The sequence below is a fragment of the Squalius cephalus genome, assembly GCF_949319135.1.
Source record: "Squalius cephalus genome assembly, chromosome: 1".
In the NCBI taxonomy this organism is placed as follows: domain Eukaryota; kingdom Metazoa; phylum Chordata; class Actinopteri; order Cypriniformes; family Leuciscidae; genus Squalius; species Squalius cephalus.
The window spans coordinates 50,879,693-50,897,026 of record NC_137122.1 but is presented as its reverse complement, the minus strand read 5'-3'; the positions used below and the strand labels follow the sequence as shown (position 1 = coordinate 50,897,026).

General features: G+C 39.6%; 1 protein-coding gene across 3 annotated transcripts in view; it reads left to right on the top strand.

Annotated features, from left to right (window-relative positions):
* The window catches only part of prkacaa (protein kinase, cAMP-dependent, catalytic, alpha-a), a 29,399-nt gene extending 14,014 nt beyond the window's left edge, over window positions 1–15,385 (top strand). For 2 of the 3 annotated variants that reach the window (XM_079873163.1, XM_079873164.1), the window contains exons 2-10: window positions 2,440–2,501; window positions 2,904–3,032; window positions 3,825–3,923; window positions 4,368–4,450; window positions 6,772–6,898; window positions 7,019–7,114; window positions 7,202–7,324; window positions 9,421–9,585; window positions 12,736–15,385. In XM_079873163.1, coding sequence (XP_079729289.1) covers window positions 2,440–2,501; window positions 2,904–3,032; window positions 3,825–3,923; window positions 4,368–4,450; window positions 6,772–6,898; window positions 7,019–7,114; window positions 7,202–7,324; window positions 9,421–9,585; window positions 12,736–12,861 — 1,010 coding nt within the window. In that variant the 3' untranslated portion in view covers window positions 12,862–15,385. Of the gene's footprint in view, window positions 1–157; window positions 661–2,439; window positions 2,502–2,903; window positions 3,033–3,824; window positions 3,924–4,367; window positions 4,451–6,771; window positions 6,899–7,018; window positions 7,115–7,201; window positions 7,325–9,420; window positions 9,586–12,735 lie in introns of those variants that run through there. The other variant, XM_079873162.1, reaches the window with a different exon arrangement.
* Window positions 15,386–17,334: the final 1,949 nt, after the last annotated feature.

Here is a 17,334-nt window from a genome sequence, read left to right as displayed (position 1 = left end):
TTCCTTTGCTTCTTTAAGTTGATGCGGACTGCCACACTATCTGTTTATTGTCCATGCAACTCATTAGATGCAACATTGCTGTTATAGGTTTGTCCCTCCCCTTAGCGACCAGGTCCCTATTTGGATCAATCTGGTGCGTGTGTTTGTGTATGCGCTTGCATTTTAGGAGTGTGTGTTCCACTTGAGGGTGAGTGGAATGGCACTGTGTACAGAATAAATATTGATACAAACGAAGCATGAGGCCGATTGATTTACCAGGGTGATGTCCGCACGGAAAGCGAGGGCTTTAGTTCAGCATTCGGCGCTCGAGGAAGAGCAGGAGCAGCATACTGAATCATCAGCCGCAGTTGAAGACAAAAGCAGCGTTGAACACACACACACCTGTAGCTTTGAGCTGAAGTGGATGCGAGGGTCGGGTGTGCAGGGACCTCTTAGGAAGAGGCGTAGGGCTATGAGCCTGATGCTGTGAGGAAGAGGAGAAAGGAGGAACCGTCTCGGCAGGGCCCATGTGTGACCGAAAAAGCTCCAGAAGGCATGGTGGGAAGCGGGAATCTCGTTCTTCAGGAGAATCTCGTTCTTCAGGAGGATCGGTGGATGGGGGAGGAGGTGGTGGTGGTGGTGGTGGTGGAGGAGTGGAGGGTCCCACGCTCCTAGTGGACGGTAAGGGCACGGCTAACTTTGTGTGGGAATCGGTTATTTCCCTCCAGTAGTCATGGCACCCGTTTGTCAGGGAAGCCAGCACAAAGGCAAGGATCATATCCTGAGCCATTAATGAAATCGCAGCTGGGGCTATTTTTATCTGTGGTTGATGTAATTCTTTGATTTTTCTTTCGAGTTGTTTATGTGCTGTAGCTGTTGAGGCCTGACCTTTGTTTTGAATCTGTTTCAAGCACCTTTAGTTGTTTTATTGTGTGTTAGATCAACATCGAGTTTAGGTGAACTTTGGACGCTGTCCTCTCCCCTGCCTCTCGATCTTCTACTGTAGTTCCTCTACAGATTATCTAAATGAAGTTGAAATATGACCCTGGAGTGTGTGCAGTCCCATCAACCACTGTGTTTGTGAGAAAGAAAACTCCTGAATCCCTCTCAGAGATAATAAGGCTGGGGAATTGACGGGAAGTTGTGGGGCGAGGCTCTCTCTCTCTGGCTCTGGCTCTGGCTCTGGCTCTGCCTGGAGCATGTGGATCGAAGATAATGGCGGTAACCTCACTTTATGCCATCTGACTCTTTCACCACTGAGAGAGAGATCGTTTAATGCCCCACCTTTGGATTTTTAAAAGCATTGAAAAGCTTCATAAGGGTGTGACGTACAGGAATCTCACTGCGCTGCTTTGGACATCTCCTCTGGGCGCTGCAGTTGCAACAGTTGGATTTTCTTAGTGGCAGTGACAGCTTGCATTTCCCCAGAGAAAGCGCTGGTGGTGGGGAATGAGGAAGAGCCTGTAATCTTAGTGTTCCCACACAGCCCCATGAGAAGAGAGAAACATGCCCGAATGCTTCTGTGTAACTTCATTGGTGCACTTATCAGATTTCTGACTTGACTCTTTCTCGCTGTTTCTGAAGCAGAAATTATGATTCTGTGATAATTATTTTTTTCACATACATGCGAGAGATATATGAAGCGAGAAAAAGAGTCTGTAGATATCGATTTGGGTCTGAGCTCTTGTTCTGTCATGATGGGCTCAGGAAGTATTAGATAACATGAGCTCAGTCGATGTGGTTTTAACAACACTGGAAATTAGAACAGGCCTTACCACAGACAGGCAATGAAAGTGATTGCCACAGGCTCTGAACACACAACAAACATGATGAAAAACAGAAGTGGCCAATACGGGGGCCAAAGTTTAGAAAGCCAATTTCTATATAATGGAGATGGTTGTGTAGCGCTTTGCTCTAAAAGTTAAACCAATCTGGACAACTTTCCAGCATTTGTGTCTTTCCACAAAGTCTGTCCACAGATATGCAGATTGTTATATTTCACTGATTTTATACCTTAAATCAACATTAAAACCTAATGAAAAGCATGCTGGAATGCCTATTTCTGAGTAAAAATGTAAACATATAATTGATAAACTGCTTATGTGTAAAGTACTTTAATACAGTGTAATGAAGATCACTTTTGAGAATAATGGGAATCATTATCAGCACAGCTGGCTGAAATGCCACACGTTACTGTCATAAATAAGAGTAGACCAGCAACTCTGGACTTTAATGTGCTTTCAAGGCTGTAAAAGGTTTATGTTGGCCGCCATACTGCTATGGTCACCTCTACTGTTTTTACATGTCCTACTTGTGTTGACATTTTAACAGATTCAATAGGCAATGCCCCCTTTAGACATTTGCTTAGGACATAAGCATGTCCCTGAGTGCAACATGGTACATGTTGATCTGTTGTGCACATAATCTCACACCATTATTTTCCCCTTTCTCCTTGTATAGTTAAGGAGTTTCTCGCTAAAGCCAAAGAAGATTTCCTAAAGAAATGGGAGAACCCAGCACAGGTCAGTTAATCCCATTTTCTGCACTGCACACAAACACTTTGTCAGCCAGTGAACTAATATGAGATGGTGTGCGCCTCCTTCTGGACACAAGGGGAACTGACCAGCTGTTCGTTTATCTTTTTAAGTCTTTAAAAGAGTGAGTTCACAACTTTTGTACTTGTACCCTGAGGAAAAGATACATTTTGATGTAAAGTTTGCTGTATTTCATTACATTTCTGAAAGTGATACCTTGAAATGTAGGTCTTGTTGTTAGTGAACATTCAAATGATATAACAAGTAAAATAATCACAGTCAATTAAGTTTGACCACACAAGAATAGTCAGTGTTAAATTTGTCTTTGTACAAGCAAAATGTATTAACCTAAATTACCATATTTTCTTCTTTATTCCTCTCGATGAACAGAATACTGCATCTCTGGACCATTTTGAGAGGTTGAAGACTCTGGGCACCGGCTCGTTTGGGCGAGTCATGCTAGTCAAGCACAAAGAATCAGGCCAGCATTTTGCCATGAAGATCCTTGACAAACAGAAGGTAAAGCACTCTAACAGAAATCATCGCTAAAAGGTGTGTGTGTGTTTACAGGTTTGGCTATACTTTTGAGGGCCAAATGTCCTCATAGTGAAATATTATGACTAGTGTCACCAGTAACGCGAGCTACGTAATCGGATTGCTTTTTCAAGTAACTAGTAAAGTAACACATTACATTTAAATTTACAACAAAATATCTGAGTTACTTTTTCAAATAAGTAACGCAAGTTACTTTGTTTTCTCATTTACTGAATGACAGCTCTTCTGTTGAGAGAAATATTGGGAGTGAGTTATGTTGCGCTGTGTGAACATGATGGTAATTGTAGTTCTAGACTAAATGTGAGCAGGCATTTACTTTTACATTTGCTAAAAATATAACTTTTTTTGTTGTCTGAAGAAGTTAAACAAGCAAGCCCAGCCCAGGTGGGAAAAAGTAACGTAATGCATTACTTTCCATAAAAGTAACATAATTAGTTACTTTTTGTAGGGAGTAAAGCCATATTGTAACGCATTACTTTTAAAAGTACCTTTCACCAACACTGATTATGACAACTGACAATTTATTGGTCCTCACTAGTTAAAAAGGCTTATAAATTGGCCAAAACATGTTTTTATTAAAATCTAGTGTTCTGCACAGGTTTCAGTGATGGGTGTGTTTAGGACTTAGGGGTTGGTTTAGGCCATATATCAACAGGATATAAAATCAATGGAAGTCTATGCAATGTCCTTACTAATATAGTGAAACAAGTTTGTGTGTGTGTGTGTTTGTTGAGCTCATTTTCTGGTGTCTTTCAGGTGGTGAAACTGAAACAGATAGAACACACACTGAATGAGAAACGCATCCTGCAGGCTGTCAGCTTCCCATTCCTGGTGCGATTGGAGCACTCGTTCAAGGTATTTGCCGTATGTGTGTGTTAGGACGGTTAGGATTTGGGGAAGCATGAGATGGTCAGTTTAAAATAATTACATTTCTAATAACTTTCAATTTATCAAAGAATCTTGAAAGAAATCAAGGTTTCCACAAAAATAAGCAGCACAACTGTTTTCAACGTTAAGGATAATCAGAAATGTTTCTACAGCATCAAATCATCATATTAGAACGATTTCTGAAGGAGCATGTGACACTGAAGACTGGAAAATCCAGCTTTGGATCAGAAATAAATTACATTTTACAATATATAAAAATAGAAAACAATTATTTTAAATTGCAATAATATTTCACAATATTACAGTTTTTACTGAGTTTTTGATCAGCCTCGGTGAGTCAAAAATCTTTGTGTGTGTCTGTGTGTATCTAAATGGTTTTGTACTCTTTTCTTTTGTGTTCTCTCCACTCAGGATAATACTAACCTGTATATGGTAATGGAGTATGTTCCTGGAGGAGAGATGTTCTCCCACTTACGCAGAATCGGTCGGTTCAGGTGAGTTTTTCTCCATGCATATCACACTAGCTGCATAATCTTACTCCACCCAACCGTTAATTTGGTTTATTACTACATATTACTACATACGTACTACTACATATTGCTTTATTTTATTAAGCTACTTGTTGTTTTCTACTGTTTTTAGTGATGTACTACAAACTGTACCATGTCATCTTTATGATGACACTCAAAATTGCATCATATTCAAAATACTACTGGATTATCTGTGAAGTTCAAAGATTTATTGGTCAAATGTGCAGTGCCGACGGTGAAATGTGTTGCTACATTTTGCAGTAAATCTTGCGTAACTACAGACTACATCGACCGAATCCACTGAGTCGCAGTGTCAGTCTCAGATGGTCAACGTCGAGGTCAACTTGTTAAACCTTTGAAATGTATTCAGAGTTTCTTTCTGGAGGCACTTTGTAGCAACTATACTTAAACTGATTCTCATACCTTCATTTTTTTGTTGGTACAACCTTCCTCAGAAACTGCTGCGCTGAATGATAGTTTTAAATATGTGATATTGGATATTTTACGCCAGTCTGACTAAATTTCTCTGCCAATACTAATTCCTATTAAACCCCTTAATCTATTCCCTGTTCTCTAACTTTTATTTCTTTGCTCTCAATGCCTGGTCATTTTGCTGTCCAAGATGCTTGCTGAGGATGGCAAAGATTGAATGCTGTTTTTGTTTTCGGACGTGAGTGTGATTTCGGTCGCGATTCTGGTTAAAGAGATGGAATGCGTGGAAAGGAATAGATGGCATGCGTTTATAAATAGTCTATGAAGTGTGAAAATTACAGAACATTGTCATAACAGATAATAAAGTAATTGCAGTCACATTACATTCAGTCTTTTTTTGGGGGCTCTCCTACGTTTTCATTGAAACGGGCCTCTTCTCTTTTGCACAGAAGGTAGTTTTCATGACAAATTTATTCAAACTTACTCCTCGATTAGTGTTTTTATAGCTAACTAACAAACTGTGAACATTGGAGAACTTTCCTGTGGTAAATGCAACTTTAGGTGACATTGTTCACAAGCTTATTCTAATGGCGTCTTTCTGCGGTTTAAATACTGATTGAGAGACTACACGAGACCAGATACATTTCAGTAAGTTGTACTGTATCTTTCAACATACCTTTTGATGTTCATGCATGTTTTTTCATGCTGTAACTTGTATTAAAGTGTATTGAACTGAGGCGCTAAAGCGATCTGTCACGTCTTCATTTAAAAGCGTCAAAACGCCATTTAATGTTCAGATTTCGTGATTAAAATGGACAGAATTTGAAAGCTGAGACTTTATCACAACTAACAAAGCACAAAGCTCTTTGTGATTATTGGATAGGAAGTGCGATATGTTTGGTGTAGGGAAAACCGCAGACCTAGCAACCCTGGCTTGATCTATGTATGATTCATAGGGTCATAGGAGCCTGATTTAACGTCGCGGTTTTTAAACTGTTAATGTCGTGTTAACTTTGACAGCCCTAAATTCAACACAAGAGATTTTATACACACAGTATGAGTTGCAGTCTGACACGTTTTTTCCGCCCTCTTGGATATAATCAGCCGATGATCTTTTTATCAGTGAAAATAATAATAGTGTTTTAATAGTGAATAATAGCGGCGAATAGAGAAAATAATTGCATTTATCAGCTTATATCGGTTATTAGCTGATACATCGGTGCATCCCTACTACTATTATTATTATTATTATTATTATTATTATGTAATTTGTCACATTGAAAAACAGTCATTGTGACTGCAACACGCAAGTGGATTTTTTTGTTTTGCATACTGCCAATGTTTCTGGCTAATTTTTTTTTTTTTTTTTTTTTTTTTTTGTGAACATCCATTAAAAAGCTTGCAGTTAAAAGATCTATCTTGATAGTTTTCTGTCTAAGTACATGGTTATCAACCAGAAAACGTTGATGGTCAAAAGACGTAGATGGATTGTATACTATCATCATATTGGAATCATTATGAGCACAAGTAATTGCTGCCTGACATGTTTGTTGTGTCTGCTGAATACATGGCGTTAACCAAGCACACAACGTATTGTATTATATTATAGCTGTATATTACTGTTATTTTTCAAAAAGGACAAAAACAATGTGCAGTTCAGGTAATTGGGTATTTTAGGGTAGTTGACATGACGTGTCAAACCGTGGCAACGGTGTCCTGACACACTGTTTGCCCCGTTTCATCTGAAAACCTTTCAAAATGATGTTTTTCTCATTCTTGAATAGTTACTATGCGTGCAGGTCCCATGACCTCTGTTTGTTTACGTTGTGTCTGTCTGTCTCTGTCCGGTGCAGTGAGCCTCATGCCCGATTCTACGCCGCCCAGATAGTTCTGACCTTTGAATACCTTCACTCGCTTGATCTTATCTACCGAGATCTGAAGCCTGAAAACCTGCTCATAGACCAGCAGGGATACATACAGGTGTGTAATGATAGCAGCTACAAGACTGCAAACGTGTTTGAGACCACACAGGTTCTTTTTTAATGTCGGATTCTGTTCATATACAATTTTTATCGTCATTCTTCTTGCTTTTTTCCTCAGGTAACAGATTTTGGTTTTGCTAAACGTGTAAAGGGCAGGACCTGGACACTGTGCGGCACGCCTGAGTACCTGGCGCCAGAAATCATCCTCAGTAAAGTTAGTAACAAAGCTGCTTTACTTGTTTCTCATAGGCTAGTCTATTCCAGCATAACCTTGCCTCCTCCTGCTCTCTCTGTCTCTTAGGGTTATAATAAGGCAGTGGACTGGTGGGCTCTGGGAGTGCTGATCTACGAGATGGCTGCTGGTTACCCTCCGTTCTTTGCCGACCAGCCCATTCAGATCTACGAGAAGATTGTCTCTGGGAAGGTGAGCACAGAATATCAGGATTTCATTCACTCTGCACTGCACACACGTGTCAGTGTTGTTCAAATAAACCAACTGTTTAAAATTGTTCCTTGAAATAAAGGTAAAGTAAAATGTGAATATCTGATGAAAAACTTAAAGGGTTAGTTCACCCTAAAATGAAAGTTAAGCCATCATTTACTCACCCTGGTTTTGTTCTATTGTCGTATGCCCTTCTTTCTTTTCCGGACCACAAAAGGAGAATTTTTTTTACATATAATGGCAGTGAATAGCAATTAGCATCAAGCTTATAAAAAAAAGACACAAAAGTATCACAGAATGATCCCATGCGACATGTGCTTTATATTATAAGTGGCTGGGGGTATGTGATAGGGTTTCATTAAAAACTAACCAAAATTTAAAGTATTATTTAAAGGGGTCATCAGATGCCCATTTTCCACAAGTTGGTATGATACTTTGATACTAAAAAATACTGAAATAAGTTTTAAAATTACTAAATGAAAATAAAAACTAAAGCTAAAATAAAAATAAATTAAACCTAAGTAGTAATATTTTAAAAGAAAAAAATAATAATAAAAAGTTTATTGAAAATGAATAATAAAAAAAACGTGTGTATATATATATATATATATATATATATCTCCCAGGCCCAGTTATCTGACCAAAAGATAAACCAATGAGTCCAAAATTCAAGAAAAACGATCAACTTTTTATTAAGATGAAGAAGATAAACATATAAGTTAAATTGAGTATTTCAAGAGTAACATAAACCAGTGGGTGTATAATCTTCAGGAAGACCCAAGGCTCAAAATAACAAACAAAACTGATAATAAACAAAATATCAAACTAACTTCCCTCGAAGTTTCCAAATCAAAATCCAGCAAATTACTCTAAATACACTAACAAAACATAACGAACGTGATTTCAAAGAAAAGGGCAGGTCAACCCTACAAAACACCGTAACTGAAAAGAAAAGACACAATCTAAATCATGTACACTAATGGTCTGACGGCTGGAGAGGAGATCGGAGAAGTCTTTTTGTTTGTTCATTTTAATAAAGCTTTTCACTTTCAGCCTGCTACAGCCCATAATCTGCAGCACAGGAACATCTTTTGGTCACCAAGACCGGCCCGGAATCTCAACCGCTCAACTTCAGAGAGCGGAAGGGATAGTTTTAAACCCACATCAATCAAAGGGGTGGAGCCATCCCGCAGCTGATCTGGGGATCCTGCTTATAACAAACAGCACAAAAATAACAATTACGGAGAATACAAACAATATACAGAATCAAAACATTTTATACGAAATTACACAGAATTCCGTAACACTTTCTCTCTCTCTCTCTCTCTCTCTCTCTCTCTCTCTCTCTCTCTCTCTCTCTCTCTCTCTCTCTCTCTCTATATCTATATATATATATATATATATATATATATATATATATATATATATATATACAATAGACAATAGAGTCAACATTTGAAGTGGATCAAAACCTTTCATCAAAGTTATACATGAATTTTGAACAATACCCGTTCTTGTCTTAGGACAACTTTGATTAACTTCTTTGATCCACTTCAAATGTTGACTTACGTATGTATGTATGTATATACAGGGCTCCAGACTAACTTTTTTTATTAGGAGCGCTGTAGCCCCGGACTTAAAATTTTAGGAGCGCAAGCAGAAAATTTAGGGGCACACCTTAAATCACCTTGCAATGCAATTATTCATATTTTCCCCCCACATAACTGTATTACTGACAATTGCTTTGATAATAAATAGACTTAACGTACAGAAATTACAATGTGCAGTTTTATTTTAAGTTTGCAGGGCTCCAGACTAACATTTGACGGCAGAAGCACTGAGCTTAATTTGAGGTGTATAGAGTGTACAGTTTCCATTGGTTTTATGGTTTGAGTGTGAGATATGCTGCGCTCTAAATTTAAGTATGCAGTCGCTGTCAGTTAATTAGGATTCGACAGATAAACTGACATGTTGCTTTGACTCGTTTATTAAATATCATCTGTGTCAATTGTGATAAGACTTTCTGGTGTTGCGTCATGAATCCCAAGCACTGACGGTGTGTCTCGATCTTCCTGTAGGTCCGCTTCCCATCGCATTTTAGCTCTGACCTGAAGGACCTGCTGAGGAACCTGCTGCAGGTAGATCTCACGAAGCGCTTCGGGAACCTCAAGAATGGCGTCAACGACATCAAGGGCCACAAATGGTTTGCAACCACCGACTGGATCGCAATCTACCAGAAGAAGGTACCTGAATCAGACTGGGTTCTTTCAATGTTCTCACCTTTACTCAATCTTTAAGTCACACTGGTGGTGGTTGAGGAGAGATCCCTAGCCTGGGTTTCCCCATGCTGCCTCGATTTTATTCACGCTGCTAGGCAGCCTGGATTCCATGGACCAGATTTTCGCCTCAGCGAGGGGACCAATCACAGAACGGGGAGGGAGCAGCAAGACGATGACGACGTCACCCCTAATAACGCTAACCTCTCGGATAAAATCAGTTTTTTTCGATAAAAACATGTCTGTAGAGTGTCCATATATACCTTCTACCCTCATGTTTGTCTTGCACAAACGGCAATAGTCGCTGAACGCCATCGTGTACACACAAATCTCTGACCCATCGTCTTCTTCCTTGTCAAATTTCTGTCGCTCTACATACATCATCTGGTATAATTGAAACGATTGGCTATGAGCTACGTACAGGCGGCCCAATAAACGGCTCTGGGCATTCGTAAACCACGCCTCAAATACGAGAAAATTAACATGTGGTTCCCAGACCACGTCTCAATGAGAAGAGGTCTGACGTTAGCCAGGCTAAGAGATCCCCTGATATGGTTGTAAAGCGCTTTGGGTGTACAGCAGCACCACTGGAACTGGGAATGATTCTAGTTCTAGGAACGCCTTTTGTGGGGACTGAATTAGCTCCTACTTTAGAGTAGGGTCTAACCCAGCACAATTGGATCTACCAGTGACGTAATTGTATGCTAATTGGCTGAACGCATGCGAAAATGGTTAAAGAGCTGTGCAAACACAGAGTTTATAGCCTATATATTTACTCCACGAACATGTAAAACAGCGATAGATGGACCGACGCCGAAGTCCAGACACTTGTCAACCCTTTATGTTAAGGAGGAAATCCAATGTGACTTTGAAGCCACCAAGCGAAACATGATTATGTGTTTCTGCTCAGATAGCGACATTGGGCATCAATCACATGGTGAACGCTATACTTTTACTTTATACATAATACTTTTTCGTTTACGGCTTACGTCACATTTCAAAGTTCCAACTGGTGGTGCGTAGGGCTGTCACAATTAAGACATTTGACTGCCGATTAATTGTCTGAAAAATAATTGTGATAATGCCAATTAATTGTCTGTTGTAAGGTACTGGCGAAATTAATTAGAGCTTTGTCGTACATTTTTTGTGTGCTTTGTTCATTAAATAATTGTGATGAATTTAATTATTTTGTAAGTTATCATTTTGCAGTGTAAGATTACAATTAAATGTAATTATTTTGAAAGTGAGAGAGACAGAGAGAGAGAGACACAGAGAGAGAGACAGAGAGACAGAGAGAGAGAGACAGAGAGAGAGAGACAGAGAGAGAGAGACAGAGAGAGAGAGAGAGACAGAGAGAGAGACAGAGAGAGAGACAGAGAGAGACAGAGAGAGAGACAGAGAGAGAGACAGAGAGAGAGACAGAGAGAGAGACAGAGAGAGAGACAGAGAGAGAGACAGAGAGAGAGACAGAGAGAGAGACAGAGAGAGACAGAGAGAGAGACAGAGAGAGAGAGACAGAGAGAGAGAGACAGAGAGAGAGACAGAGAGAGAGACAGAGAGAGAGACAGAGAGAGAGACAGAGAGAGACAGAGAGAGAGACAGAGAGAGAGACAGAGAGAGAGACAGAGAGAGAGACAGAGAGAGAGACAGAGAGAGAGACAGAGAGAGAGACAGAGAGAGAGACAGAGAGAGAGACAGAGAGAGAGAGAGAGACAGAGAGAGAGACAGAGAGAGAGACATGAAGTATGAAACGCTTCAAAACAGAGCAGCACAAACCACATCCCGGGTGCAGAATGATGCGCTTAAAGCAACATGCAGTCACAGCGCTACGCATTGAAAAGTGCACAAAATCCTTGTGTATATCTATCCCACAGTTTATTGATCTTTTCTTTCTTCACAGTTTTAAATTCTAGTTATTGTGTGTGTGTGATGCCAATTAATAGTCTTATGTTGTGTGATCTAACAGACACCCAATTGCGAGTACGATATTGTTTAGAAACGGCGATAAACTCCAGCAAGATAAAGACATTTTATGCATATCCACAGTAGAGAACGCTCCCACTCCACTCCCATCTGCACTTTTTTTTTGGAATTGCGCACTCTCTAATTTGCCCTGACTTTTAAATCTGGCCCCAAGTATTATAATGGGAATATATAATATTAAAGAGAGTCTCTTTTTGATTGATTGACAGCCGCAGCGAAGAGAAGACGAGTTTCCGTGAACTTTAATTCAACAATGTAATCCAAAGATTCTTTTGTACCTTAAAATAATGTTTCCGAAATCGTTTCAGTGGTTCATCAACTCGTAACAGGGTGAAAGGCACTTCTGCATTCGCTTTGCGACCCTCTATCGGCTAGAACCGCACTATGCAAGTTTGCCAGATAGGGTAGCGGATCTGTAGTTCGAATGAGACATATGAAACTACAAATTTGACTTGCTTTACTACAGCCGATTGGTGGAGCCTATATAAAAAAATAGCCGTTTCTGATGTCGCAATAGATCATACTTTCATAAAATCATGCAACATACTCTACCTCGTCTGTGGACATCGTTATTTCCAAAGCCGGTGCTGGATAAACAAATAGCGTGCGTGCGACGGCAGGCTGTGGGCGGCGAAATTATTTACGACAGCGGTAATGGACAATTTCGCTTCCAACCTGTAGGGGGACCGAAGAGGAAAAGTGCTTTGGTGTTGCTTTAAGCTATGGAATGTCTTCAGATGACTTTGAATATAGTGCAGAAAACTTAACTGGTGCTTGTCTATTCCTCTTGGTCTATGACTCCCCCTTGTGCCGTATTAAAGATCGGTTACCATAAAACTGCTCTCCGGTGTGTTCATGTTTTCACTCGCGTCTGACCTCGATGGACTTGAACACAAGAAATTCACTGGAGAACATTTCCATGTCAATTAAAGTGGAGCCACAGATTATTACATAATGGCCACGGACCAATGGAAAGGGTTTAACTTTTCCAAAAAGTTTTGAACTCCCGAAATGAACTTCGTTTTGGCCTGATGAATAACGTTAGTTCTCTAGGGGCCTTTATGGTAATATTTAATCAAAAATGTAACAACCTTTTCCGCCGACTCATCTGTGTATATTTGTGTCTGTTTTCAGGTGGAGGCCCCCTTCATCCCTAAGTGCAAAGGCCCCGGGGACACCAGCAACTTTGACGACTACGAGGAGGAAGAAATCCGGGTGTCTTTCACAGAGAAATGTGGAAAGGAGTTTGCTGAATTCTAGAAGCAGCAGCAGTGGAGGAGAGGGATGGAGAGAAATTAGATGTGGGGCAACAGTGAGAAGAAAACGTTTTCCAGGGTGAGATGATGGACTGGACTGAGCCTGTATCTGGTAACAACAACAACAACAACGACAACAACAACAACAACGTAGAGCCCTCACACACGGATGGAGGGAGCAGAAGATCAGAAAGTCCTGAGAGAGACGCCAGCAGTGTTGCCTTTTCAGATCCTTCGTCACTCGTTACTTGTCCATTTTCATGTTTTCCCTCTTGTTTGGTAGCCAGGGTCCATTGGGCAGAGATTCAGTCACTTCTCTGTGACTGGCTGGCATGGGGATATTTGTGACGACTTCTTTCTTTTTTTTTTTTTCATTTTTTTTTTCAGAGATATAGAGGTTACTTTCTGGTACTGAATTTTGGCTTCTTCAGAGAAAATTACCCACCTCCCCCCCCCCCCTTTTTTTTTTAATCAGCAAAGGTGTCCTTGCTCTGTAGTTCTCCACTCTGTCACTTCTTGTTTACTTCCTGTGCACCTATTGGCACCCAACACCAAATCAATCCCACGTACTCCGTTCAAGAGTTCTGGCTTTTTGTTTTAGATGTCACACATTTGCCATTTGAATTTCAAGCATCGCACCACCATCCTTCAAATTTATCATCACATATTGGTTGGGTACAGTTTCCCACAGTGCTCTAAGATCAGGCAGAATCAGCCGCTTAGTATGAAGATTGTTGATTTGGATCATCATTCTCTAGATCATGTTGTGGCGTCCTTGCGTGTCCTAAAAGCCCAGCTTTGTCATACGAACAGAACGTGTTTTGGCTTTAAAATGGCCACCGATAAGACCGTAACACTGCTTCATATAACATGAACAAGCGTACTTAAAGCTCCAAATCCATGATTTTACACTTTTTCTTAGATGGCTTTGATTCAAAGATGAGTTTTCCAGGAGTAAATCAACAGGAAATGGAAAAGTGAAGGAATGCAGTGAATTGGCCGAGCACAAATGCCTCTTGTTTTTAGAATGATGCTTTTAAAGGAAACCGTTAAAGTTTTCTGTGGTTACACTCGGTTCCTGGTGGATGCTGATGATGATGATGATGTTTTTTCGTTGTTATTCGTTTCTGCCGTGTCACCTGCCAGTGACCAAACCCTTTCTGGCATTTCTTTTTTTATCCTTACAGAAGACGGAAATTCAATACGTTTTAACTCTCTACGGCTTCACTTAATCAATCTCTATTTCCGCTTCAAAAAAAAGCTTGTTGTTCGTGTAGACTTCATCGTGCGTTATTAAGACCAGTTAGCGAAGCTCCATTCGGCCTGTTGAAATATCGTCCAACAATTCGATCAACTTTCTCTCTTGCTCTTTAACTCTGTAGGATGCAAGAGAATCTAAATGCAAACGTCCCCATGAGTTTTGTTGTTTAGTTTGCAGAAGCGTGCAATAGTGCGTAGTGTGTTGCAAAGATTGTATTTCGTTATGCTCGGAAAGCTTCTCGTCAATGAGGACTTAATTAGATGTTTAAGGTGAAGTGCGCCACTAGTGGCACCAAACTGAACTGCAGTCTGTTGAGTAACCAAATGAAAAGGACATAATATATTAGCTTGAATGGATTGATAAGTCTTTATTTTTGCGTTTTTTGTTTGTTTGCTGCCTCTAGTGGCACAAAATTGACACGCTTCACATTTAAATGAGACGCCAATTATCGCTTGTTCTTCAGGAGTCGTCTGCTCATTAGGTGCCGCGCTAGATGCTCCTCTTTCTCATGCAAATTTTTTTTTTTTTTGGTTTGTTTGTTTTTTGTTTTTTTAAATGAGTAGTATAACTTAATTTTGCTGAATGTTACAGATCGGTGCCAGGTTAAAATGGTATTTCAAGCAACTCTCCGTGTGTCTTTTAATAATGGTAGCATCAATTGGACACTATAGGATGATGCCATTGATTTTACAGTATAAGATCAAATACCTGTTCATTTGCATTTCCCGCTCAGGAAATGATGTCACTGTAAGCTGCCAGGTGCACCGCCAAAACGGATCAGATTGGGTCCGTTTTTGATCATTCATACTTTTAGAAACAGAGACAAGTAAAAGGCAGATGTTTGTATTTCACGAAACTTTTGGATAGGTTTAGATTTCCTCTTCCTCACTCTTTTTTCCCTGCATGCCTAGCTATTGCTGGGACATTTACTCGCCCCATTTCTGGAGACTTCATAAAATGGGTGTACACACAGGAGAAACGGCTCCACCTTTTGGGGTTCAATAGCTGAAAAACAAAACAATCAGTGTTCAAATGATGCTTCTGTACGTTTCGATTTGCCAGCAGGCTCTTCTGCACTGGTTTTGTGATGTTAGAAGCAACGTAAGACTATCTTTAACTGGTGCACTGAGTTCTAATGTACAGGTTGGCTTTCTTACTAGCTTTATCCTCCTCAACTTTGAGCTTGATCGTGATATGGAAGGCTTCTGTTTTAAGCAACAGCGGTTTAAATCTGTGAAATTATGGCTCACCTTTTTTTTTTTCTTTTGTCAGAGCATGACATTCTTGGTGGTATTCATGTCATCCCTCCATGTCTGCCTGATTCTTGGGGCCCCGTCCCTCCCTTTCAAATACATGGGTGTCACACATCCTCCAGTCTCTCACTCATCTGTTCATTTACATTGTCAATCATCTGTGTGTGTGTGTGTGTGTGTGTGTGTGTGTGTGTGTGCGTGCGTGCGTGCATCAGTCCATGATACAGTTTGCCTTTCTACACATCCAGTTTCCTACACTCTTCTATTTGCTTTTTAAAAAAAGAAATCATGAAGAAAACATTTGATTTACTTTTGCATATTTTCTAAGTGTATTTTCAATAACAGGAGTCTCTTTCCTCTCGACATGGGTATGGTGATGGTGTAGTCTATTGTACCTTTTTCGGGAAACAATACTGTATATTCTCTGCCTTTAACAGTCTTAATTATTTTACCTTCTGGAGAAGTTGACGGATACCCGTAGGACACATCGAGTATGTTTAAAAAATAAAAAATACACAGAATAATATTTTGCAACATGTATCATTCCAATAAAGTTTTAATTGTTAAAATTACAATGATGTGGTGCCGTCTGAAATGTTATTTTTTTCTAAAATTTGTTCATAAGTTTATATTTATCAGTTAGATGTTAGGACAGAATGCATCATATTTATCATAGCAAATGTTTTACCATTTGTATGTGAAGCAAGAATTGGATTGATTTTCCCCCCCTTTAGATTCATCAGTGTTGGCATGACTTCATTTTCTTGCAAGTCTAGTCATTAGTCACATGACATTTTGTCTCAAAATGAGCTGGCAGCAGAGCTGAGCGCCCATGAGCAAAGATGGCGGATCACTTATGAATTTCAGGTGCTCGTGCACCAGACTAGCAAGTTCCTTTTTGAGATGCATGGAAATGCTGACAGCTTTCTGCAGGAAATATGATTAATCTTGAGATTTGCTAGTTTGCAGGATGCAACGGAGCACACCGCACAATGCTGTATCCCACAATGCAATGCACGTCACTTGACCTTCCGTTTCTAGTGTCATCAATAACCTGGAATTTCAAATCCAATCTTCTCTAATTGATTGGATTTCCAGAATTTTAAGATGCTTGACTCATAAAAGCAACCTTTTAAATTATTAAATGAAACTGCCAAACGATTTTGGGATTATATTTATGTTTGTTGCCTGATTAAAAGTCAGTGTGAAACAGAACATGCAATATAGTCTTTTCTCCCCTATTGAAATATATGTATTTCATGAAATGGATTGTGGAAGGAGAAAAAACGTTCGGTTTTGTTCATGGGGAATTGATTGGATGACTGGTTCGCTATTGGGTGATCTCATGTGAGTGACAGGTTGCCCCGCCCTCACGCCAGTAAACACGTCATCAGAGAAGAGATGTCGCTGCAAGAGGGAGGGGAAGTTATTTTGATTAAAGATTTTGAGGACACATGAATAAGACAAAAATAATGATTTGTATGGATAAATAATGATAAATACTGCAACATTCCATAAAAAAATAAGAATTGTCCATTTTGATTTCATGCTGACTTTAAACATGAGGCATAATAAGCTCATCTGAAAACTCATAAAATGTTTATGGTTGCAAAATGCCTTGTTTCGCTAACTTTTTTTACGTAGCTATTTGCTTTATTGGATTGCCAAACGTTAACAGATTTTTACTGAATAACATCTAAAATTCCAACGTTTTTTTTTTTTTTTTCACAGATAACTGGCTTAATTAAACAAGGAATGTAAAAATAAAACGGGTTTTTACCTCAGAATAATGCGGTCTTCGCGTATTATTATTATTATTTTTAAACATGCTACATGCTAGTCGCATTCCAAAACAGAACTTTAAGCTGCACGTAGAACAACAGAACAGAACAGAACAGAACAAAGCCTCCTTAAATCTCCTAGTGGCGGGACGCGCATCTCGCGCATTCCACCTTAAGCGCTC